At 48.4% G+C, this 24283-nt stretch overlaps 2 protein-coding genes across 4 annotated transcripts; one reads left to right on the top strand and one right to left on the bottom strand.

Annotated features, from left to right (window-relative positions):
* Positions 1-346: 346 nt before the first annotated feature.
* On the bottom strand, positions 347-17868 carry Nosip (nitric oxide synthase interacting protein). Of its 2 annotated transcripts, none has more exons than XM_046466335.2 (9): positions 17740-17868; positions 4827-4897; positions 4193-4298; positions 2940-3021; positions 1438-1597; positions 1230-1348; positions 934-1121; positions 745-853; positions 347-458 (listed from the first exon to the last, which is right to left on the bottom strand). In XM_046466335.2, the coding sequence occupies exons 2-9, from the start codon at positions 4894-4896 to the stop codon at positions 387-389; spliced, it is 906 nt and encodes a 301-aa protein (XP_046322291.1). In that variant the 5' UTR covers position 4897; positions 17740-17868; the 3' UTR covers positions 347-386. The 2 variants fall into 2 exon arrangements, with proteins under 2 accessions (XP_046322291.1, XP_058442031.1); XM_058586048.1 differs by lacking the exon at positions 17740-17868 and adding an exon at positions 17358-17512.
* Positions 17869-18559: 691 nt separating this feature from the next.
* Prrg2 (proline rich and Gla domain 2) lies at positions 18560-24105 on the top strand. Of its 2 annotated transcripts, none has more exons than XM_046466272.2 (7): positions 18560-18706; positions 19317-19413; positions 19722-19903; positions 20092-20131; positions 22077-22224; positions 23018-23152; positions 23479-24105. In XM_046466272.2, exons 2-7 carry the CDS (start codon positions 19329-19331, stop codon positions 23495-23497), a joined length of 609 nt encoding a protein of 202 aa, XP_046322228.1. In that variant the 5' UTR covers positions 18560-18706; positions 19317-19328; the 3' UTR covers positions 23498-24105. The 2 variants fall into 2 exon arrangements, with proteins under 2 accessions (XP_046322228.1, XP_046322227.1); XM_046466271.2 differs by having other exon boundaries at positions 19257-19413.
* The last annotated feature ends 178 nt before the right edge of the window (positions 24106-24283 follow it).

Raw genomic sequence — 24283 nt, 5'->3', positions numbered from 1 at the left:
GACTGACTTCTGGCCATCTCCACTGATTTTAATGCTATGCTTTTGCATCCAATTCAGAATTTGCTGTTTGTGGTACTGGAGATTGAACTCAGTTAGAACTGAGTTAGAACTGAGCTACATCCCCAGCCCTTTTTATTAAGACAGGGCATTAGTTGCCAAAGCTGGCCTTGAACTTACAATTCTCCTGCCTCAGCCTCCTGAGTAGCTGGGATTATAAACTACAGCAGGTATCAGTGCTTAGTAAGTCACTGTGACAAAACATTCCACATTCTCAGCCTGCATCTTCCAGGTCGCAGGCTGCCTGCTTCCTCGGGTGCCCCCCTCTGATGCAAATGAAGACCACGTGTCCAAGTGCACCCAGCGCTTTATTAGGTTTCCCACCGGGGCTAGGCCTGCATCACAGGCCGGGACTTCTCGGCCTGCAGCTTCACTCCGGAGCCCGCGAATCCTGTGCCACCCTGAAAAAGGTGGGAAGAAGGGTCAGATGGAGGTGGCCCAGGTTAACCACAGGCTCCAGGTGGCACTAGGGTTCCAAAATCGATCAAGGTGAAGTTCAGCCAGCAGGGAGATTGGGCTTGGGAGAGCCAAGCACCCAGGAGCCTGGCTGAAGAACACAGGTGGGGTGGGGCTGGGACCTAGGGAGACTGGGGGGAGTTCCAAGGTAGGGAGGGGTGTGTGGAAAGGCAAAAAGGCAGGGTCTGGGAAGAAGGGGAAGGGGAGTGGAAGAGGGGGCACTCAGCTCACCCGCTGGAGCACAATGATGTCGCGCTCGGTGAGCTTGTCGCCATTCACTGGGTCCACCATGTCCTTCCGAATCAGCTTCTCCACACACTCAAGGGTGACCACTGCCCCACTGCAAGGAAGGTGCATAGGTCAGCCTGAGAGCCACGTCCCTTAAGCCCACTCTACTTCCCTCCTGGTCAGGAGACTCACGAGGGCCTCAGCACGGCGCACGGTGTGGCATTGCTCAGGCTGTCACGGGTCACTGCGCACACGTAGCGCTCGCTGCGCGTGATGAGCCCCACGCGGTCCACCGAGTCATCCAGTGGTGTGAAGCGCACGGGCGTCAGGTCCGACATACGCAGAGGCTTCCCTGACATGGGGCAGGTCACGATGCGCGACTGCAGGGATGGAGGCAGGCAGCGTTAGCAGGGGGCTGGTACAGGTGGTGAGATGACAGGGAACCTGCGAGGATAGGTGGGGACCTCCGCAACACTGAGGGAGCTCACTGGCTTCTCCAGTTTGGTGGCCTTGGCCTCCGGAGTCAGCGACGGGATCCAGAAGCTGGGTAGCGCTTTGTCCTGGTCTTTGCTCGGGGGACCCACGCTGGGCCCAGGTTGGGTATCATCTGTGGGGGAGGGAGAGGCTCGGATGGGTCCCGTGGGAAGCACTAGGCCTGTGGGGCCCCTACCCATTTGCAAGCCCACTTCCTGTTACCTGGGCCAGTCCCTGCGATGACCTTAGAAGTGAAAGGGTTGAGGGGCCGGCTCACGATGGCTGCCTCCTTCTCCAGGAAGCCGCGGACTTGGTCCTGGGCTGCTGCTCGCTGCAGCTTTTTCTGCTCCTCTCGCTTTGCGCCTCTTTGCTTCTCGTAGGCCTGGAGACCAGAAGGGAATGAACCAAGCATCAAGTACTCACAGGCCACCCAGGGGAGGAGGGGTCCCCTTCATAGTGGGTAAACTGAGACCACACAGTGGCCACTCTGGCAGAGGTTAGCCACTGCCCCAGTGCACCTTTCCCAGGCTGTCCTGTACTGCACATGGCCCAACACACTTGCCTGTCCCTCCCCGACTGTGGGACAATTAGGTCATTTCCCACTTGGCCAGTTTGGGGCTTAGTGTTGTCTTTGTCCCTTGACGGCAGAGTGGTCAATGGTCAAGCCTGGCTAGAGCTTGAATGCTGGGGCTCAAACCCATCTTTGTCACCCTGTGGCCTGCCGTGACCTCTCCAGGCTTCAAGCCTGTTTTCCTTCTTGTTTTTGGTACTGTAGACTGAACCCGGGGTGCTCTACCATTGAGCTACATCCCCAGCCTTTTTTTTTTTTTTTTTAACTGTGAAACAAGGTCTCACTAAGTTGTCCAGGCTGGCCTTGAACTTGTGGTCCTCTGCCTCAGTCTCCAGAATCACTGCAATTACAAGGATGGTGCCTGGTGCCAGCAGGGCTTCCAATATGGTCACCGTAAGGGAAAACCTGGTCAGGGACAGGGCTGTGGGGGGGGACATGGGTGTGGAGGGAGCCATTTGAGACAGAATGTTCCACAAGGGGACCGGAAATGTAGCTCAGTGGTACTGTGTATGTACAGCATCAACCTGACTCTCAGAAAATGAGGCAGGGGGAGGAAGGGTACAGACCCACCATGCCTCAACTACGGTGATAAAAGGACCCCTCCCACCACCAAGTGGCTCTGTCCATGGAAGGCTGGCCCTGGCTCTCTGCTCTGAGGATTTGCATCTGTTTTCACCCCCCATGCACTCTGCAGGCTCCTCTGATGGCCCTGTCCACCTGTTTTACAGATGACGAAACCCAGGCCCACAGTGAAAAGGTGACATCCACCCACTTAGCAAGTCTTCACTAAGCACCCACAGGCTGGGGACAAACTTGCTCTTTACCCCTGGAGCCTGAGTCTAGTGGGGGACATCAGCACACACGAGAAAGCACATGTAAACCTGCAGCTATAACTAAAGAAGAGGTGACCAGGTCAGACCCAGAAGGCCCGGGACCAGGGGAAGGTTAGAGTCGGCTGTGTCTGGGATTTAAATCCGGAGAGTGGGAAGTTTTCACCAGAAGGGGGAGGGGCATAGCATACTGAGCAGCGGGACAGCACAGGCAGTGGCCCTGGGGGAAGGAACTGAGACCAGACGGCCCAGAGTGGCTCTGCCATGAGCCCAGAGTCAATATCACCTGCCCACCTGTTTCCCTTTATCCCCATCCCCAACACCTTCATTTGCCGGGCGATCTCCTTCTTCTGGTGCAGAATGTACTCCAGGATCGCCTCCCGCTCATACAGGTAGCCATCTGGGCTGCAGAGAGAGGGAGGATGAGAGACCAGGGACCTGGCCCAGTCATATGGCCAAGGCCCAATAAGCACCCATCCAACATTAATTCCTTGCCCTGTTGGTCCTACAGTATTTGGCTCAGTTCAGCTCTCTGAGATAAATTCTCCTTTTTTTTTTTTAAATGGTACTGGGGATTGGCCTTAGGGCTTCGAGCACTGAGATATGTCCCTAGTCCTTTTTATTTTTATTTTGAGAAGGGGTCTTGTTAATTTTCCCAGGCTGGCCTTGAACTTGTGATCCTCCTTCCTCAGCCTCTGTAGGCGCTGGGATTATGGTTGTGCCCCACTGTGCCCTGCTTCTGAGGTAAATTCTTACACTAGTCCACGCTACTGATTCTCGTGGCTTTGGAGCATGCTGTACCTTGGAGGGGAAAGTCTTGTGCCTTCGAGGGTGAACCCGGCAGGCCTGGGCTGCCCAGACCTTCTGTATTCCAAAGAAAGGACTGGTTTTTGACAGGCTCCTGGGAGCTTCTCTAAGCTCCTACAATGTCCTACCTGATAAGGGTGTCTTTATTTATCTGGGGACCGTGGGCCACGGGGTGTCATATTGACCTTCAGAGTGGCTGGAGGCCAAGGTCTGCCAGCTGGCCATCAGTCATGTCTGTGCAACCAACTGCCAATCAAAACCCTGGACACCAAGGCCAGAGGAGCTTCCTTGGTTGGTGATGACCCAAGTGTCATCACACACAGCTCATAGGAGGATTAGCATTGGCCACCCAACTTGCACAGGATGCGCGCAAGCTCTGTCTGGACACCCCAGGTGCCTATTCCTATTGCTCATGGTAGTCTGCCGCCTTTCACCATAACAAACTGTCACTGCGGATCTGACAGGTTTGATGAGTTCTGTTAGTTCCTTTAGGGAATAACTGAACCTAAAGGTGGCCTTAGAACCCTGAGCAACAATCGACTCTCATTATCTTTGTCAGAACCTGTTGCCTTGCTGAAGCCACTGCCGTGCTGCCTGTACCAGAGCCCTTCTCGTGGCCAGGCAGTGGTCAAAGTCATAAATACATGAAACAGGACCAGGATCACGCCCTTGCCTCAGATGAGAACACTGGGGCACTGAGAGGCTAGACCCACGCGTGAAGCCCCCTCTGCCTGGTTCCCTTACCCTCCCACCCTTGTCCCCAGCTCACGTCACCACAGGATCGTGGCAGGGCTGCAGAGACAGACAGCAGCAGTCAAAGTCCTTCACAGCGTCCCGGCTCAGTCGAATGTTCTGGGTCCCATAGCCTGACGCCGCTGGGGAGAGATTTGGACAGTGAGGGAGAGGCAGAGACAAGAGACATCCGCTTCCCCAATACCAGAGGAGAGAGCGCCACCAGAGAGACTGGGGCCAGGCAGGAGTGAGCCAAAAGGCCCAGCACCTCCATCTTTGGCTGAAAGGTGGTCAAGAGCTGATGTCAGCATCGGGCTGCGGCTGCACGGCCTGCGGGAAAGTGCTGGTTCCCAGAGGCAAGACAGGCCCCGTGGCTGACAGCTCGTGCTGAGTCCCATGCTGTGCCGTGACCCAGTGCCTGCACTGCTGCATCCAACCCCCTTGGGACAGGCCATAACAGGTGCCGCCTCTCACAACTGAAGATTGGGAGGAATGCATAAATCCTGTGAGTGCCTCCAGGAACACTGGGCCAGGGAGGCTGTCACTCATGTCGTCATGACCATCAAGTGCCTGGTGCAGGGGGAAGGGCGCTCGCAGGATGCACAGTGGCAAAATCAGGGGCGCAGACTGAGAAGGTGACTTTGAGACACTGCAGGCCCCCAGCTCAGTACCTGTGTCCTTCTTCTTCTCATGGTAGGTGTAGACGGCCCCCGCCGTGCAGTTCTTGCCATGCCGTGTCATCCTGGGGAGGAAGGGACAGTAGTAAGGCTGTGCTGACTGGATGCTGCTCACACTCAGGCCTTTGTGGCCCTCAGAGCTGATCTCCCCCTTGGATGGGAAAGCTGATGCATACGGTCACGGTGCCTCCTCCAGAAAGCCCCCCCCCACTCACCTGAACTCACCCTAACATAACCTTTAATGACAAAAGAATTATTTGTTTGGAGGAGGGAAGAGGTGCAGACCAGGTGGCCTAGCTGTGCCATTCACATTTTAAAAAAAGACATCAACTGGGTGCAGTGCATACACCTCGAACCCAGCTACTTGGAAGGCTGAGGCAGGAGGATCGCAAGTTGAAGGCCAGCCTCATCCTCAGCCTCAGCAACTGAGTGGCACCCTGTCTCAAAATAAAAAATAAAGACAGACACCAAGGTAGACTCCACTTCAGTCTAAGTAGGTAAGGGGCCCATCGCTGGTAAGCCCACTCCACCTGCCTTCCACTCCCATCTTTATGGACTCAATTGTGGCCAAGACACTAGTCTCAGCGCTTGGCCCCATTACTGTCCACCAGTCCACTAGCCAGTGATGAATGGATGGAGGATGATGGGTCTGAGAGCAGCTCGGAGTGGGGCTCTGCCTGAGGAAGACGGTGCTGAGCACCTCTTCACGTGCTCAGTGATGACTGGCTACATATAAAGAAATGTCTATTCAAATCCTTTGTCCATTTTTATATCAGGCTACTTGCCTTTTTTATTGCTGAATTATAAGATTTCTTGACATACATGCTGAATGTAAGTCCTTTGTCAGCTCTGATTTACAAATATTTTCTCTATTCTGTTGTTTTTTCAGTTTCTTTTTTTAATATTTTTCAGTTGTAGATGAACACACAGTACCTTTATTTATTTTTATGTGGTGCTGAGGATCGAACTCAGTGCCTCACACATGTGAGGCAAGTGCTTTACCACTGAGCCACAACACAGGCCCTGCTTTTTCAGTTTCTTGATGGTGTGTGACAAAAACTTTTTTTTTTTTAACTCTACTGGAGATGGAACCCAGAAAGGCACTCTACCCTCAAGCTATACTCCCAGCAGCCCCCCTTTTTTTATTCTGAGACAAGTTCTAAGTTGCTCAGATTGACTTTGAATTTGCAATCCTCTTGCCTCAGTCTCTAGAGTCACTGGAATGACAAGCATGTGCCACTGTGCCTGGCAAGTTTTTAATTTTTATAAAGAACAACTACCTAATTTTTTATTTGTTGCTTATTTTTTTGGTGGTGTATCTAAGAAGATGTTGCATGAGCCAAGATTATGCAGTTTATTCCTATATGTTCTTCCAGGAGTTTGTAGACTTAGCTTTTACACTTAGGTTTCTGTTCTGTTTTCAATTAATTTTTTATATGGTGTGAGGTAGGGAACCCGTTTTTCAGTCTTAGGTGGACACAGTATCTTTATTTCTATGTGGTGCTGAAGATCGAACCCAGTGCCTCATGGCGAGCACTCTACCACTGAGCCACAAACCCAGCCTCCCGCCCCCCACTAACCCATTTTTTTTTTTAAAGATGAACTCCCCTGAAGCCCATAGGCTTTAGCAGGACTCCCTGCTTAATAAATAGCTAAATGAGCCAGTTCAGCAACCTACATGTTCTTTTAACCCTTAAAAGGATTTTAAAAAATTATATTCCTCCCCCATCTTTAAGTTACCATCTAAAAATTTTCCTGCTGGGCATAGTGTTGAACGTCTATAATCCCATCAGCTCGGGAGGCTGAGGCAGGATCCCAAGTTCAAAACCAGACTAGGCAACTTAGAGGAGGCCCACAGAAACTTAGCATGAGCCTGTCTCAAAATAAAAAATAAAAAAGGAGTTGGGCTCGGTGGTGCAGGCTTGTAATCTCAGTGACTTGGGAGGCTGAGGCAGGAGGATTGTCAGTTCAAAGCCAACCTCAGCAAAAAGCAAGGCACTAAGCAACTCAGTGAGACCCTGTCTCTAAATAAAATACAAAATAGGGCTGGGCGTGTGGCTCAGTGGTTGAATGACCCTGAGTTCAATCTCTGGTTCCAAAAATAAAAAGGGCTGGGGATGTGGCTCAGTGGTTAAGTGCCCTTGGGTTCAATTTTTGGTAAGCCCCCCAAAATAAATAAATAAAACTAAAAATTCTCCTAAGGGCTGGGTTTGTGGCTCAGTGGTAGAGCACTTGCCTTGCACATGTGAGGCTGTGGGTTTATTCCCCAGCACCACATAAAAATAAATGAGCAAAAAAATAAAAAAAAAACAAAATAAATGTAGTGTGTCCATCTACAACTAAAAAAATATATACATATTAAAAAAGATTCTCCTAAGGTTTGTTACAAATAATACAGTTTCCAGTTTACAATTTAAATCCTGACATTTTAGGGCTGGAGATGTAGCTTTATGGCAGAGTGCTCGACTAAAATGTGCCAAGCCCTGAGTTAAACTCCCAAAACCCCCCAAACAATAAAATAAAATAAAACAAACCAAACAAAAAAGGGCCATCTGTCCCGCCTTTTGTTAAAAAAATTAACATCTTGACATTTGAATATAATGTTGTATTGCCTTTTAATGCAGCTGAATCTAAATACCTTATTGATTTGATATACACATATATCATTCATTTGAAAAATGCAAGAAAAAGCTGCTTTACAAAAGGAAATATTTACATGTTCTATTTTTCTCTTTCAACTTGCATTTTTAATCCCACTTCTTTCCCTGTCACCCACTTTAACCCAAAGTTATATATCTATGTGCTCAAAAATATTTTAGTGATTACCCTGTTATTTCTCTGCAACAAAAAATATGAATAGGAGCTGAATATAGCAGCACACACCTATAATCCCAGCAACTCTGAACACTGAGGCAGGAGGATTGCAAGTTCAAGGCCAGTCTCAGCAATGTAGTGAGACCCTGTCTCAAAATTTAAAAATCAAGCCAGGTATGGGGGTACATACCTGTAATTCCAGCAGTTCAGGAGGCTGAGGCAAGAGGATTTTAAGTTCAAAGCCAGCCTCAGCAATTAAGTGACGCTCTAAGCAACTTAGTGAGACCCTGTCTCAAAATAAAATATAAAAAGGGCTGGGGAAGGGCTGGGGTTGTAGCTCAGTGGCAGAGCACTTGCCTAGCATGTGTGAGGCACTGGGTTCGATCATCATCAGCACCACAAAAAAATAAAAATAAACAAATAAAATAAGGTATTGTGTCCATCTACAACTAAAAAAAATATTCCAGTGACTTGGGAGGCTGAGGCAGGAGGATCACCAGTTCAAAGCCAGCCTCAGCAATTTAGCGAGTCCCTAAGCAGCTCAGTGAGACCCTGCCTCTAAATAAAATACAAAATAGAGCTGGGATGTGACTCAGAGGTCGAGCACCCCTGAATTAAATCCATGGTACCCCCAAAACAAAACAAAACGGGTGGAGAGGCTATAGGTCAGTGGCAGAGGGCTTGCCTAGCACGTTTGGGGCAATAGGTTCCATCCTTAGCACAACATAAAAATAAACAAAGGCATGCTGTCCATCTACAACAACAAAAATAAATAAGAAGGGGAAAAAGGATGGGTTGGGGATGTGGCTCAGTTAGCTCAGTGATAAACTGCCCCTGGATTCCATTCCAAGTATCAAAAAAGAAAGAAAGAAAAGAAAAAGAAGAAACAAAATTTCTTCCAGATCAGTAATTCTCTAAGTGTGGTCTTAAGACCCCTGTGGGCCCTCAAGACATTCCTAGGGAGTCTACAAGGCAAATTCTTATCATAATAGCATCAAGACATTATTTGCCTTTTTCATTCTCATTCTCTTGAGTGTAGTACAGTGGAATTTTCCAGAAGCTATTTGAGGTATGATACTGCAATACTTCCCTGCTGTGGGGAGAGCAAACTGGTACAACCACTTTGAAAATGAAATGTCAATGCCTACTAATGTCAAACATATGCCCTCCTACAAGCTACCAACGCCTCTCCTACTTCCCTACAGAAGAGCATCTGTCTCCCACAAGACACATCCTAGAGTGCATTATTTGGAACTGCTGATAAACTAAAAAATACCCAAATGCCTGAGCGTATGGATTAAAAGAACTGGGGCACAATCACATAATGGGAACACCCAGCAATGACAGCAAACAACCTACTGTCAGGCTGAATCTCATAAATACCATGTGGGTGAGAGAAGCCAGACACAAAAGAAAATTTACTATATGATTCCATGTATATGGAGTTCAACAACTCACAAAAGTAATTATGGGCTGGATGTGGTGGCTAAGGCAGGAGGATCGTGAGTTCAATGCCAGCCTCAGCAACTTGGTGAGGCCCTAAGCAACTTAGTAAGACCCTGTCTCAAAATAAAAAATAAAAAGGGCTGAGGATGCGACTCAGTGATAAAGCACCCCTGGGTTCAATCCCTAGTACCAAAAAAAAAGTAATGTTGTCTTTAGAAACTAGGTTCCTTTGGGGAGCGGAAGTGGCTGGGAGGGGCCTCCAGGCAGCCCTATGAAAGCATGCTCTCTTTCTAGATTTGGCTGCAGGTGGCATGGGTGTGTTCACTTTGAAAAGCCACTGACTATATGGTTGTTTTCTATTCTTCCTTGTATTTGTTCTAGAAAGAAATTAACTGGGGGTGGGGGGACCCTGCTCCTCTCCGATAATCATTCTCCAGGGGCCCATCAAGCATGTTCTGGTTCTGCACTGTGGCTACCATGTTGTCCTAATATGATGCTCCCCCTTGATTTAACATCTGTGGATAGACTTGAGCATCTGCAACACATAGCCTTGTATCCAATGTCATCTAGGATGCATGCAAGGTTACATTTAGGATAAATTCTATCTATCCATGTATCTACCACCTACCTACTTATCTTTGTGGTACCAAGGATTGAACTCAGGAATGCTTTACCACTGAGTAACATCCCCAGACCTTTTTATTTTTTAATTTTGAGGCAGGGTTTCACTTAACTGCTAAGCCTGGCCTCAAATTTATGATCCTCCTGCCTCATGCCTAGCTCATTTAGGATAAATTCTTAAAACTGGAGTCATAGGCTCAAAAGGCATGTACATTTAACATTTGATGATCGTTTGTTGCTGGTGTGCCTCAGGAGTAGAGGACTTGCCCATCATGTGGGAGGCCCCGAGTTCTATCCCCAGAACCGTAAATAAATAAATGAATTGGCCCATCACTCTCCATGCAGACTGTCAGGCTAACACGCCTCCAACGACCTCAACCTCGCAGCTCCACTGACCTCGCAGCTCCACCACTGGATTTCCTGTGAACACCCCCAAGCTGTGCCCTGTCGGTGTAAATTATACTATGGAAAATGTGGCATCCAGGACAGACAAGAAGACACTGTAATGCCTCCAATCCACAAGGGACTCATCTGGAATAGTCAGTCCTACTATAATGCCATGTTCTTTCACAGCAATATGCAAAACTTGCAGTGCAAATCATGGGGTGCATAGAGGACATGGGGTGTGGCACGGCACTTGTAAACTGTCCAGGATGCTGAAAGACACAGGAGGCTAGAAAGACAGAGGTGAGTGGTTTTACGGGCATGAAATGGTTAATAAATCCATACCCACTCCAAAAAACATGGCACTTGACCTTGACAAAGGCATGTGGTTTTCCATGGAAACAGGCATCGAAGGGGACATCCTATGAGTTGTTATGAGGTGGTGGAAGAGGGTTCTCTGAAACCTGATGGAAAGTTCTATTACAGCTGTGGATGGATGTGGTTCCTAACATATGTAGGGAATGGAGGTAGTGGTAGATGTTTCTGGAAAACGCATTATGTGTGCTTTGTGTATTCCTACACTCTTGTTTCCTCTGTATGTAGTGTTCTGAATCCACCTAGTCTCTTTCTCATGGATGCATGGAAGCAAATGTGAATTTTTTTATGCTCAAATTGCTCCTAATATACCAACTGCATTGGAATAAGTTCATGTTTTTAAAATATTTGTTACAGAAAAACTGACTATACATGGAACTCCAGCAAACTGACAGGCAAAAAAACAGCTACCTCAACAGAAAAATAAGCAAAGATATGAAGAGGCAGAAGGAAGTCAAAAGCCCAAAAAGCAGATGAGGAGATGCTCATGTAAACTCCAAGGAGCTGCTGCTTCGCACCTACCAACAGGCAGCTAAGAGAGGCTTGGTGGGGCTGGGGGCGGGGGGTCAGAGGACTGCTGGGCGACGTGTGGCAGCACGGATAGGCCAGCCATCCCCAGATACTGCTGCTGCGGCTTTGGCACATACTTCAGCTCTCGGGCACATATGTCCCAAAGACATTCGAGCTACCCACAGGGGAGCAGGTAAAAGGCTGTTCACAGCACCGCTGTTTACCCTGAAGGGGAGCCACTGAATGTCCTTCCCTGAGAGAATGGATAGTGAAATGCAGTGACTGACCATCAGGGGGACTGGCCTGCCTTGAACTGCAACCATCAACCACCAAGTGTAGACCCAAGAACACTGACCAGCAAAAGGCTCCACACTACGCAGCCTTTCACATTCCAACTGGAAACACCAGGCTCTCCTGGCTGCAGAGCTCTCTCCCCCTCCACCTATGTTCGCTCAGAAGGCCAGTTTTGGTTTTAGCAATATTTACACAGACGCAGACCCTCATAGTTTGTGTTTATGACAAATGGGTGTGTCTTCTAACCCCTACTCCAATCATCTCTCTTACCCCAGAAACGGTCCTTCTGGGTCACTGTGCCCTCAAGGATGCCATGGTGTTACTTGCAGAACTGACCTTGACAGAACCCCCAACTTGACCCCAGCCCCTTCCAAATTGCTCCTAATATACCAACTGCATTGGAATAAGTTCATGTTTTTAAAATATTTCTTATAGAAAAACTGACTATTCTGACTCTACAAGCCAGGCCTCTCCTCTGACTTCCCAGGCCCTAAGCCTCCCAGTAAGTGGCCAGCACCTGCCACCTCCCCTTGCTTATGTGCCACCCACTCCCCAGGCCCAGCCCCCTGGCTTCCGCCTCAGCCCCCCCAACTGCCACTCATGAAGGTCGTGTTGACCTCATGGACAAATTCCCCGCTCTATTCTTAGTTGTCAACTGCCTTGACCCTCTGTGGTATTTGGCACAGGGCACCCTGCTTTCCCAGAGATGAGCTGGCTGGGTGTTATGTGGCCAGGAACAGAGGTTTCCGTGTGGATGGGGAATGTTCCCTCCATGAGTAGGAGGACCTGAGAGAGGAGCCTTTTTAACTTTCATGGTTGGTATGAGAATGAACACCAGGGACAGGCTTGACCCCTGAACACATGTCAACCCTTCAAGCCCCTGCTGTCATCAATTTTCTAACCTCAACCACCCACCAAACAGGTCCCATCAGCATCTCCACTTTGCCAATGGGCCACCCGAGCCTTAGAAGGGGAACCATTTGCCTAGGTCAGTAGTTCTCAAAGTAAGGCTCCGGGACCCCAAGGCCCCTAAAATATTTTCAGGGAGTCCAAAAAACTACTTTTTCATATTACTAAACATTATTTATCTTTATTTTCCTTGTTCTCTCACACCTATACAGCAGAGTTTTCCGGAGGCTGTGAGCTATGTAAGAATGTCGTTGCTCCGGTGGCTAACTGAATGTGCTGTGTGCATTCTGTCTTGGGTTTTAAAGGTCTTTTTTCTTCCTTCCCTCCAGGATTGGGGATTGAACCCAGGGGCACTCTATCACTGAGTCACCTCCCCAGCCCCTTGTATTTTTTATTTACAGATGGAGCCTTGCTAAGTTGTCCAGGTTGGCCTCGAACTTGTGATCTTTCTGCCTTAGCCTCCAGAGTAAAAAAAAGTTCTTTTCTTATGCCAATGGAAAGAAACCAGGCACAAAAGGCCATATAGTGTACAATTTCACTGACAAGGAGTATCTAGAATAAGCCAAGTCAAAGAGACAGAAGGTGGATTAGTGGCACCACAGGCTGGGGGCTAGGGATAGGAATGCAGAGTGACTGCTGGTAGGCACAGGGTTTATTTTGGGGGTGATGTAAATGTTCTGGAAACAGATAGTAGTAATGGGTATACAATACAGCCAATATACTAAAACCCACTGAACTGTACATTTTTTTGGTACCAAGTATTTTATCAGAGACACTTACCCACTGAGCCACATCTTCAACCCTTTTTATATTTTTTAATTTTTTTTAAGTTGTTGATGGACACCATACATTCATCTATCTATCTATCTATCTATCTGGTGCTGAGGATCAAACCCAGGGCCTCACACATGCCAGGCAAGTGCTCTGACACTGAGCCACAACCCGAGCCCCAAGCCCTTTTTATTAAGACAGGGTCTCGCTGAATTGCTTAGGGCCTCACTAAGTTGCTGAGGCTGGCTGCAAACCTGTACTCTTCCTATGTGGGCCTCCTGAGTCACTGGGATTACAGGTGTGCGCCACCATGCCCAACACAGGGTATGCACTCCAGCACCAACAACGTTTAAAAGTATCTATTTTATTTTATTTTCTGATGTGGCAAATATTGGTTGATGCAACTCACATAACCTGAAGCTCTTAGAAGTCCTTCATGATTCTGAAGTTCCTGAGATAAAAAAGGGAGAGACTCCCTGGCCAAGGGTAGACGGGGCTGCCAGGCAGCAGGGCAAGATTTAGGGGAAACTCCAGAAACTGAGTTTCCACTCCTACATTCTTTTGTCTCCTCAGGCCAATTTCAAAATAGAAAACAGAACTACTGCCATCTGCTGTCACCAACATTTCAGAGGAAACAGCCAAAAGAGCAGGACCCACAATAACATCAACTATTATTTAGCATCGCCCCCACTTTACAGGGAGGCCACAGGCACACAGAAGCCACCAGCTGGGAAATGGCAGAGCTGGGATTCAAACCCCAGGCTCTGGGGCTGCCACCCCCCTTTTTTAAATATTTATTTTTTAGCTATAGCTGGACACAATACCTTTATTCCATTCATTTATTTTTATGTGGTGCTGAGGATGGAACCCAGGTCCCCCCGGCACGTGCTAGGCGAGCGTTCTACTGCTGAGCCACAATCTCAGCTCTGGGGCTGCCCTCTTAACCAGGTACAGGCCACCAGGAGGTCCCATTCTAAAAATAAAGGCCAATCTATTTCTTCCTTCACTCAGTCTTCAAGATCCAGGGTATATTCTACTCTTTTAGCACTACTAATTCAGATGCTAAATTTTCACTGGAGATACTAATTTGGGGGGGGGGGGCAGGAGGTGGGGGTGGTAACCAGGGATTGAACCCAGGAGCTCTTAACCACTGAGCCCCATCGATAACGTTTTTATTATTCATTTATTTATTTTTATTTTTTATTATTATTTTTGGTACTAGGGATTGAATTCAGGGACACTCACCACTGAGCCACATCCCCAGCCTTTTTTTGTATTTTATTTAGAGGCAGGGTCTCACTGAGTTACTTAGCGCCCCATTTTTGCTGAGGCTGGCTTCGAACTCCTCCTGCCTCAGCCTCCTGAGCTGGGATTACAGGTCTGCACCATCGTGCCTAGCTTTTAGTTTTTATTTTGAGACAGGGTCTTGCTAAGTTGCTTAGGGCCTTGCTAAGTTGCTGAGGCTGGCTTTGAACTTGTGATTCTCCTGCCTCATACTCTGAGCCACTGGGATCACAGGTGTGTACCACTGTACCCAGTTTCACTAAATGACCTACATTTAGATTTCATAAAATTTAGTTGCAAACATTGATTCCCACACCCTGATTGTTCCATACTTAAAAAGTTTTTCAATAATTGAACCAAATATTGGTGTTTAGATTCTGAAGAGGTTTTGTTTGTTTGTTTTTAAATATTTTGTTTTAGTTGTAGTTGGACACAATACCTTTGTTTTATTTTTATGTGGTGCTGAGGATTGAACCCAGAGCCCCGCACATGCTAGATGAGCACTCTACCGCTGAGCCACAACCCCAGCCCCTAAAATTTAGCTCACTCGTCAAAGTAGCTACATATCAAAATGCTCCAGTCTCCTAGGACCTAGTGGTTGTTGTACTGGCCACAGCGAAAAGCACGGTGCTAAGACAGAACTTCTTAACAATATGCCCACAATACACAAACATGGTACTAATTTCTTAACATCATGCTTGGCCAGCTGGTGTTTGAATTACCCTGATTATCTCCTAACCGTCTTTTCCTGAAAAGAATGTCTAACCAGTGGCTCTTTAATGGTGGGGTCAGAAGTCCTTCAAGAACCTAAAAAATACTATAGACTTTCTCCCAAGAATGTTGTAAACCAAATAGGTGTTCTGGTACACGCCTATAAATCCAAGCTACTCTGGAGGCTGGGGCAGGATGACAAATTTGAGGCCAGGCTGGGGAACTTAGCAAGACTGTCTCAAAATAAAAAATACAAATGGCTGGTGATGCTCTCAGTGGTAGAGCACCCCTGAATTCAATCTTCATGCCCAAAAAAGAAAGTTTATAAAGACAAAAGACAAGTCAGTTTTAAAATGGGCAAAGGGGGCTGGGCTTGTAACTCAGCAGTAGAACACTTGCCTAGCCTGTGTGAGGCACTGGGTTCCATCCTCAGCACCACATAAAAATTAATAAAACATAGGTATCATATCCATCTACAACTAAAATATATTTAAAACGATTTTTTAGTTGTTAATGGGCCTTTTATTTATTTTTTATTTATTTGTATGTGGTGCTGAGAATTGGACCCGGTGCCTCACGCATGCTAGGCAAGCACGCTACTACTGAGCTGCAACCCTAGCTCCTAAAAAATATTAAAAGAAAAAATAAATAAAAAGGACAAAGGATTAGAACAGACATTTCTCCAAAGAAGATCACAATGGCCAATAACACACATGAAAAGATATTTAATATCATTAGTCATTAAGCAATTACAATAAAAACCACACTGAGATACCAATTTACACCCCGTTAGAATGAGTACAGCATGACCAAAATGACAGGTAGTAATAGGTGTTGGTGAGAATATGGAAATTGGAACCCTCACAAATCACCATGGGAATGAAAAGGGGTGCAGCCACTTTGCAAGTTCCTCAAACCCTTAAACGGTCAGTATTTACCCAGCAATTCCACTTCTAACAGAGGGGAAAACGTATGTCCACATAAAAACTTGCACAAAAAATTCTGACAGCATCATTATTCATAATAGCCAAAAGAGGAAACTCTCTGTCAACTGATGGAGACAATGTGGTCTGTCCTTTACAGTGAAATATTATTCAACCATAAAAAGAATGAAGTACTGCTATATGTTACAACACTGGAGAACCTTGAAACAGATGCCAGGTAAAAGAAACCCACAGAACACATATTGTATGCATTTAAGTGAAATATGCAGATTAGACAAATCCATAGAGATAGAATGGAGATTAGCAGCTGCCTAAGGCAGAGGTGGGGGTGGAGTGGAAAGAACTGGGAGAAATTGTGGAATGAGATTTCTTTTGGGGATGATGAAAATATTATAAAAGTGATAGTGGTGACAGTTGCACAACTCTGAACATGCTAAAAACCACTGAACTGTGTACATGTTAAATGGGTGAACTGTGTTACATTAATGATATTCCACTAAAGCTGATTAAAAAAAAAAAAAAAAAAAACACAGATGGTTGGCTGGATTTGAGTTGGCTCTACAGACTGTAGTTAGCTGACGATAGATGGTGGAACTAGTGAAATGAAACTCTAAAGAAGCAAAAAGAGCCAGGTGTGGGACTGGGGTTGTGGCTCAGGTAGAGCGCAGCTAGCCTCCCACATGAGGGGGCCCTGGGTTCGATCCTCAGCATCACATAAAAATAAACAAACGCAATAGAGGTATTGGGTCCAACTACAACTAAAAAAAGAAAGAGCCAGGCGATGTGGTGCACCCCTGTAATCACAGCGACTGGGGAAGCTAGGGCAGAAGGATGGCAAGTTGGAAGCCAGCCTCAGCAACTTAGTAAGACCCTGTTTCAAAATGAAACGTGATGTAGTTCAGCGGTAGAGCATCCCTGGGTTCAGTCCTCAGTACAAAATAATAATAAAAGTAATAAAATAAAATATAAAAATAAAAAGAAATGAAACAAAAACCCAAATTCTGATGGTGAGATGACCCAACAGAATAACTGTTTCAGTTTCTTAAATGAACCCATTACACCAAGGGGGTAAAAAATCCAAAACGGTGGAGCGAAGAGGGGGCTGGCTGTTCTACATTGAGAGATTTAAGCCGGAGAATCGCAAGTTCAAGGCCACTTTCCACAATTTAGGAGACCCTGTCTCAAAATAAACACCAAAAGGGCTAGGGGTGTGGCTCAGTGGTAGAGCACCACAAAAACAAAATGAAAAAAAAAAAAAAAGGTCTGGGAGACTAGTTCGGCAGTAGAGCGCCCGTGGATTCAGTATTGGGGCGGGGGGATCTTGAACATTCTCATAACAAAATATTAATACCGATCCTTCAAGGTCCAAATTCACACCGAATCGACAGCACAGTTAGGATGCAAACCAAGGACTGTCTGATCCCAAAGCTCCACAAAAGAAAAAGTTAACCCCTACACCAACCTCGAGAGGGAAGAGACTGTCAAAGGGGTACAGAGAAGGCAACCGCAGATTGCACAATCCACTACTGCCCGCTCGCCCTCCTCATCCTAGTGAGGCCTCCTTCCTCGACTCCCACTTCTCAGAGCCCCGGGAATCCCAGCTCCTCCTTCCACTGGGACCTCCGACCCATCGCCAACAACCGCCGAACTGCCCAAATGAGAGCTGGCTACTTCCAGAGGATGCTGGGAGATGTAGTTCAGCCTCCAACTTACATCGTCGGGAGAGCTCGAGTTATGACAGCGAATCGAGAATTCGAAATATTGCCCCTGTCTCCCTCAGAAACCCAGGGAGATAGTCCGAGAAGGACCGCAGCAACATTATCCCTCCAACTCCTAGAACTCACCTCACAAACGACGCCTCCTCGCCGAGTCGCTCCAACTGTGCCCCTACACCGGAAAGAAGTACTGTTTTCTCACTCTGTTCCACCTACTTCCGCCCTGCCGCAGATACCGGAAGTAAAGGTGCCCCTAGTGGCGGGGGTGCCTCTACTGGCTGAGTAAGTCCTTTCTTTTTTCTCTTCCTCCCTCCGGAAACCTGAGAGACAACTCGAAGGTTCCGGTTAGTGAAACTGGCGCGACTACGGCGAACGCTTTGTATATACTAGGCATTTCCTACAGCGGACGATTTCCTATTTTAATTCCAATGCTTTTGAAACTCTCCAAGCCAGATTTCAAGGACTAACCACCTCTCCTTGAGATTGGGATGCCTACATCCCCAAATATAGTATTTATTTTTCATGCTACAGCTTAACAGGTAGAGAAGTGAGAACACCTCTGTTCCCATTTTATAGATATAGCAATAAAGAAATCGTAAGTCAAAGCCATTGAAGTCATTCTCAGAAAATAGTGATTTATTGCGGTATCGCCCGACTATACCAGGGACCAAGACATATCGTTTCTGTCCATTTCTAGGTATCTGGAGAACCAAACATTTCCCTAGCTCAGCCAGGCAGGTTCCCACGGGGTAGCCGACCCCTAAGGGGTCGGGAGTGGGGGGTGGGGGTGTGGGAGGAGTCAATGCAAAACCAGTCACCTAAATGCCCAAGGGTATTGGGGAGGTCTCTAAGGAGCTCTGGCCCTTAGGCCCTTTGTCCTAAGGTCCCTTTAAATACTTTGTCCCTAACCTGAGTCCCGCCCAAGGCAGGTAATCGCAAGCCCCGCCTCTCTGCTAGAAACCGAGTTTGGTTACCGGGAACCAAGTACCCCTTCTCCCTCCCCCCTCCCCTCTCCCCGACCCCTTTTCACCTCTGGCTACAGCTGGCTGAAGAGATCCGATTAAGGAGGAGAGGCAGTGCTCACAGGTCTGGGCAGGTAAGTGAATATTCCTGGAGGCAGAACCTGGTTTGAAGACCCTGGTGTTCTTGCTCTCCACCACTTTGAGGCCCAGAAGTTTGGGACCCCCAGACCCAGGAGTCCAGAGCCCCTGTTTTCTCATGCCCTCTAACTCCAAAATACAGAACCCTTCCACTCCTGTAGTCTTTGATCTCTGTGAGTGGATGTGGCAATGGGCAAAGGGAAGTGTAGGTGGAAATTGCCAGGAAAGAAGGAACTGATCACCACCGGACCTGTTTATGAGCACCTACTACGTGCCAAAACCAGTGTTGGGTGCTGCAGACACAGTAGAGGACAAGCACTCCTGTGCTTTATCTCTAGAGGAACACGGCCTTCCTCCAAACACTGGCTCTGACATTTGCAAACTGTATGACTATGGGTGTTATTTTACCTCTCTGGGCCTTGGTTTGCTCATCTATAAAATGGGATAATAATAGGACTGCTTTGAGAATTAAAATGAGTTGATACAGGTCCGCAGAATGCGGGCTAGCTAAGTGCCAGCTCTTACTTTCATGCATGCCGAGTCCAGGAAGAGACTCATTCCCCAGGGACTGAGGCACCTGTCATCTATACTGTACTTTGTTCCAAGTGTCCACAAAATATGAAGGGCCCCCCTTCTCTGCTGCTGCTCTGTATGGGATTGACAACCTGCCTGGATAACTCACCCAGTGGAAAGCAAGACCAAAGTGAGTACTGGGGGAAGAAGCTGCGTGCAGAGGCCTGACCCAGGAACCCTTGCTGCTGGTCCACTCTTCCTTGCCCCAGAATGGAAAACCAGCCTGTCTTAACTCAAACCCAGGCGTCAAAGCCCCTTCCCAGCCCCTTCTCCCAGAAGACCCCATCTTATGTCTGCAGCTCTAGGGACTCTCTATTTTTCTTTCTTTCTATTTTTTCCTTCCTCTCCTCTCCTTCTCCGCTGGGGCTCAAACTCAGTGCCTCACAGGTGCACGGCCGCACCCTACCACTGGGCCCTATGCTCTTCTCATGTCTTTAGGACCAGACTTCTTCTTGGGTTCCACAGAGGCCCAGAGTTTCCTGGGCAGCCACAGGCGGATTCCAAGAGCCAATCACTGGGACTTTGAGCTGTTCACACCAGCGAACCTAGAGCGGGAGTGTAATGAGGAAAAGTGTTCCTGGGAAGAGGCCAGGGAGTACTTTGAGGACAATACTCTGACGGTGAGGGCTGGGGGTGAAGGGGACTGGAGTTTGGGGCCCTCTGTCTTCTCCATGGTGGAGGTGGGAGGTCCTGGCCCTCAACTTCCTCCTCCTGCGGGTCTTATCAAGGTGGACTCGTTTTGGGGTGTTGTGGATCCCCCACTTGATTTGCTGTCTTCCCTCCTTCTTCTCCACCCCTACCCCTCAAGGACCGCTTTTGGGAGAGTTACATCTACAATGGCAAAGGAGGTGAGTTCTGGCTGAAACCTTTTGTTCCAGGCAGCCCCTTCCCATAGAAGCCAAAATAATGGGAAATTAGGCAAAAGAATCAGCTGCCCTCACCCTTATTAAGGAGACCCCTCCCTTGACACTGTAGCTTCTGTCTGAGACTCACTACACATACCCTATTAGCTTTCAGGGGAGGCCCCATGTCTCCAGGAAAGGGAACATGTCATGGAGGGAAGAGCTATAGCCCTGGAGCTCATCAGAGGGGCAAGTGCACTGAGCCCCAGCCCCTTTGGGGCTTGCTGGTTACTAGTGGGGGCTGCTCCTTAGCAACATGGGCAGAGCAGGAGGCTTGGCCATCCTTACCTGTCCAGTTTACCCACCCCCGGCCCCTTTTCTGAGTTCTGAGGCCCCATCTTGGCTGCAGCTGTTGCTAAGGGGGGCTGTTCCTTAGCAACGGGGCCTGGTCAGGCCAGACTGAGGAAGCCTGAAGCACTACCTGGCTGGCTTCCCCTCCCCCACAGCCCCATCCCAGCTTCAGTGGCCTGGTTGCTAAGGCGGCCTTCTCCCTAGCAACTGCACCTAGCTGGAGGACCCAAGGCTTCCTGCCCACTGGAGGATCCCCCTCTGGGTACCAGATGCCCCACCCCCTGGTGGCCTGGTTGCTAAGGTGAATGCACCTTAGCAACAGGCCCTAGGCCTGGGCTGGAGTCCTCACATTGGAGCCTGGTTGCTAGGGGAGGTAACTCCTTTGCTACTGTATTAGGGAGGTCTAGTGGTTCCTTGAATCTACCTGAAACCTGCTTGAATTGGAAGGACCTGCCTTCTCAGTGCAGGGTTTTCTTAAGGAAGTCAAAAAGTCCCAGTGATTTAGTTTGAAGGAAGCCCCTCCAGCCCCCACTGTCAATAAAACTGCCCCCAGAAGTAAGTGCCAGCAAAGCCTCACAAAAGAGGTCTCCCTGTGCTCCCTCAGATTAGCAACAGGTCCATGTGAGTTTTGGACATATAATTATTAGGAGGTGTTCCCTAAATTTCTCTATGAAGTGAATGCTTCCTAGCTGTCTGGTAAACTCAGAAACCTTCCTGTAGATTTTGTTCTTCCTTTAGAGTTGAGGCCTTACTTCTTGGTGGCCTGGTTGGTAGAAGGGGTTGCATTCCAGAGCAGGCAGAATTGCTAGATAAAATATAGGAACCCCGCCTCCCCCCGACTCCCATGCTTCCTGCAACAGTTAAATTTAAACTTAAGATATACAATGAATAGTTTTAAAAGTATAAGTGTATCCTAAATACTGCATTGGATATTCTTTTTTTTAAATTATTTTTTAGTTTTAGATGGACACAATATCTTTATTTTATTTTTTTATGTGGTGCTGAGAATTGCACCCAGTGCCTCAGGCGCTACCACTTGAGCCACATCCCCAGCCCCTGGATATTCTTTTTTTTTAATATTTATTTTTTAGTTGTAGTTGGACACAATAACTTTATTTTATTCCTTTTTATGTAGTGCTAGGGATGGAACCCAGGGTCTTGAACGTGCTCTACCACTGAGCTACACCCCAGCCCATTGGGTAGTCTTATACTGAAACTTATCTGTTGTGTATCTGAATTTCACATTTAACTGGGTGTCCTATATTATTATTGGCTAAATCTGGCAATGCTCAGTGTAGGGGCCTCTTAAAGCCACCTGAGCTCTGTACCCTATCTTCAATGTGTCAACTGCTCACTGAACAGATGGATCATAGAGGAGGTTGTGCCCTGACTCTTGGGGACCAGGACACCCCATATCCAAGCAGGGTCTATGTTGTCATAGGGATTTAACTCCCCTTTTTTAAAATCCCAGATGAAGTTATCACAGGCTTTTTTTGCATTTGAGCTCACAGAGCGTTCACAACCTGTGAAGTAGGGGTGGGGCAATTTGGATATTGGAGTGGATGGCAGTCTCTGAAGCAGTGGCTCCCTCTATCCACAGGACATGGACGAGTGGACATAGCAGGCCTGGCTGTGGGGCTGACCTCTGGCATCCTGATAATTGTCTTGGCTGGCCTGGGAGTCTTTTGGTATCTGCATTACCGACGGAGCCAGGGCAGGGGCCAAAGTCAGCAATCTTCTTCCCAAGAGTAAGGGGGCTTCAGGAGGGAGGGGCCAGGGGAAGAGAACAGGGGACAGAGAGAGATTTGACCTAAGGAGTTGTGCTCAGGATTGGGGGCAGGATGGCACTGATAATAGATATGTAGAGACAGGCACATGGAGAAAGTGTCTGTCTGCTGGCTTGGGTCTAGTTCGGGCAGCTGTCAGGCTAGTAGTAGGAGTTCTGTCAACATTTGCTGCCTGCCTATCTTTGGGTACCAGGTTTCTGTGAGATTATCACTCCAATATTGTACGTGATGAGACTGTTTTTGTGCGGCTTGTGAGCCATGGTTGTCTATGGCATGTCAGTTTCCATGGTGACAGGGTGCAGCATGTGTTGTGTGTGCTGTAAGTTGTCTAGGTGTGTCTTTCTCACTAGCAGGGTCTCAGAGAATGTTTAAGTGTCCTAAGTTGTAGAAGTACACTGGGTTTTGGGGGGCGTTTAGGATGAGTTATCTGGGAAATTTGTGATCCAGTGTCTCTCTGGATCTGCTGAGTTCTGTTTCTGTGTGTGTCTACCTACCTACCTCTCTGCAGGCAGTTTCTCTATTACTCTGCCTGTATCTGGTGTATGTTTCAGTGTCTGAATGACAGCCTGCATCTGTGGTTTTGGATTTGTGTCTACTTGTCCATGTACACCTGTTCAGGACCTTTTCTGCATGTAGGGATAGGCTGAAGGTGACCCTCCTTTCCTCTGGTCAATCTTTCTTCCACCTCTGTCCCCCTGTGTTTCCTCTCTATCCTGTAGGTTCGTCCTGCTAACTGCACCTTTTCTGTCCCCAGGGCCGGACTCATCAGCCCTCTGAGCCCTCCAACGCCCCTACCTGCACCTCCACTCCTACCCCCAGGCCTTCCCACCTACGAGCAGGCGCTAGCAGCCTCTGGTGTGCACGACGCACCTCCACCCCCTTACTCAAGGTACTGGGAGGGCTTCTATCAAGGGGCGGGGCGATGAGGGGGAGGGCACTGTCGGAGGAGGGGCGTAGGTCTAGGGGCGGGATTTGGAATTTGGGGCTTATCACCGGGGGCAGGGCTTGGAGTGCGGGGGTGGGGCTGCATGCAATTGTCTGTAGGGGCGTGGCCCAGCGTTGTGAGAGTGTAGCATTATAGGGGGGTGGGGCTTATGCCCAGAGGGTCAGGGATTGGCTGAGAAGCCAAGGGCGGGTCGGAGTGGTCTCGGTTGCGGGGGTGTGGGGTGGGGACAGCCGGATCCTTGACTCTCCTCCATGCCCCTCCCCTTGTAGCCTCCGGAGGCCTCTCTGAAGATCTGCTACAGAGTCCCGGCTGCCCGAGTTGTGCCCCTGATTCACACCGGATTCCGGAAGTCCCCAGGCCTCTTAGATTCTGGAGTTGAGCTTGGGGGTTGGAGGGATTAGGGGTCGTTCGATCCGAGGCCTATCCAGTCACACGTGTTTCCGCCGCTTACTGATACACGCACGTCCCCGGCCGACGTGTTGCGGAGTCAAGGACCTTGCCCCTTGCGTGCCCCAAGGCTCTCCCGACTTGGGGCAGTCGACCAGTCCCGCCCTCGGTGTAGGCAAGCGCGCGTGGAAACTCAGACCCAGTCCGACAGGCCGGGTGTGTGGTCTTGCGTGTGTATCAACCTCCTTCGGATGCCACAGGGCACGGCACGCACACGCGGAGAGCCCCGCCCGTACACCCTCGAGTCTTAGGGTAGACTCGGTGCGCGCACAGGGACGCCTCGTAATCCAGAGAAAGGGTAGGGGGTTATATTTGCAAGTGTGGTCGGCGGGGACAGGCTCGTGTTGTATCGGGAAACCGGACTTGAACTGTTCCCCTGGATAAAAACCCTTTGGAAAGGAAATTTTAAAAGGATGAAACAATAAAAAACAAAAATCTCATGAACTGAACAGCGTTCCCGGGCGCATCTGCGCGCGGTGGAGCTGATTTTCTGTACAAACGCTGTGCCCTACACCCCCAGGCTCTGCTAGCGCTCAGTCTCTCCCTCTCTCTCTCTCTCTTTTTTTTTTTTTTTTGCATTTGCACGGGATTGTGGGAGGAAGCGGAGCGCAGCCAGACACCCCGCCG

This window comes from Marmota monax, unplaced genomic scaffold (genome assembly GCF_021218885.2).
Source record: "Marmota monax isolate L192 unplaced genomic scaffold, Marmota_monax_Labrador192_F-V1.1 WCK01_AAM20220418_F8-fsc00160, whole genome shotgun sequence".
NCBI classification, from domain to species: Eukaryota; Metazoa; Chordata; class Mammalia; order Rodentia; family Sciuridae; genus Marmota; species Marmota monax.
This window is presented reverse-complemented; position numbering and strand designations above follow the sequence as displayed.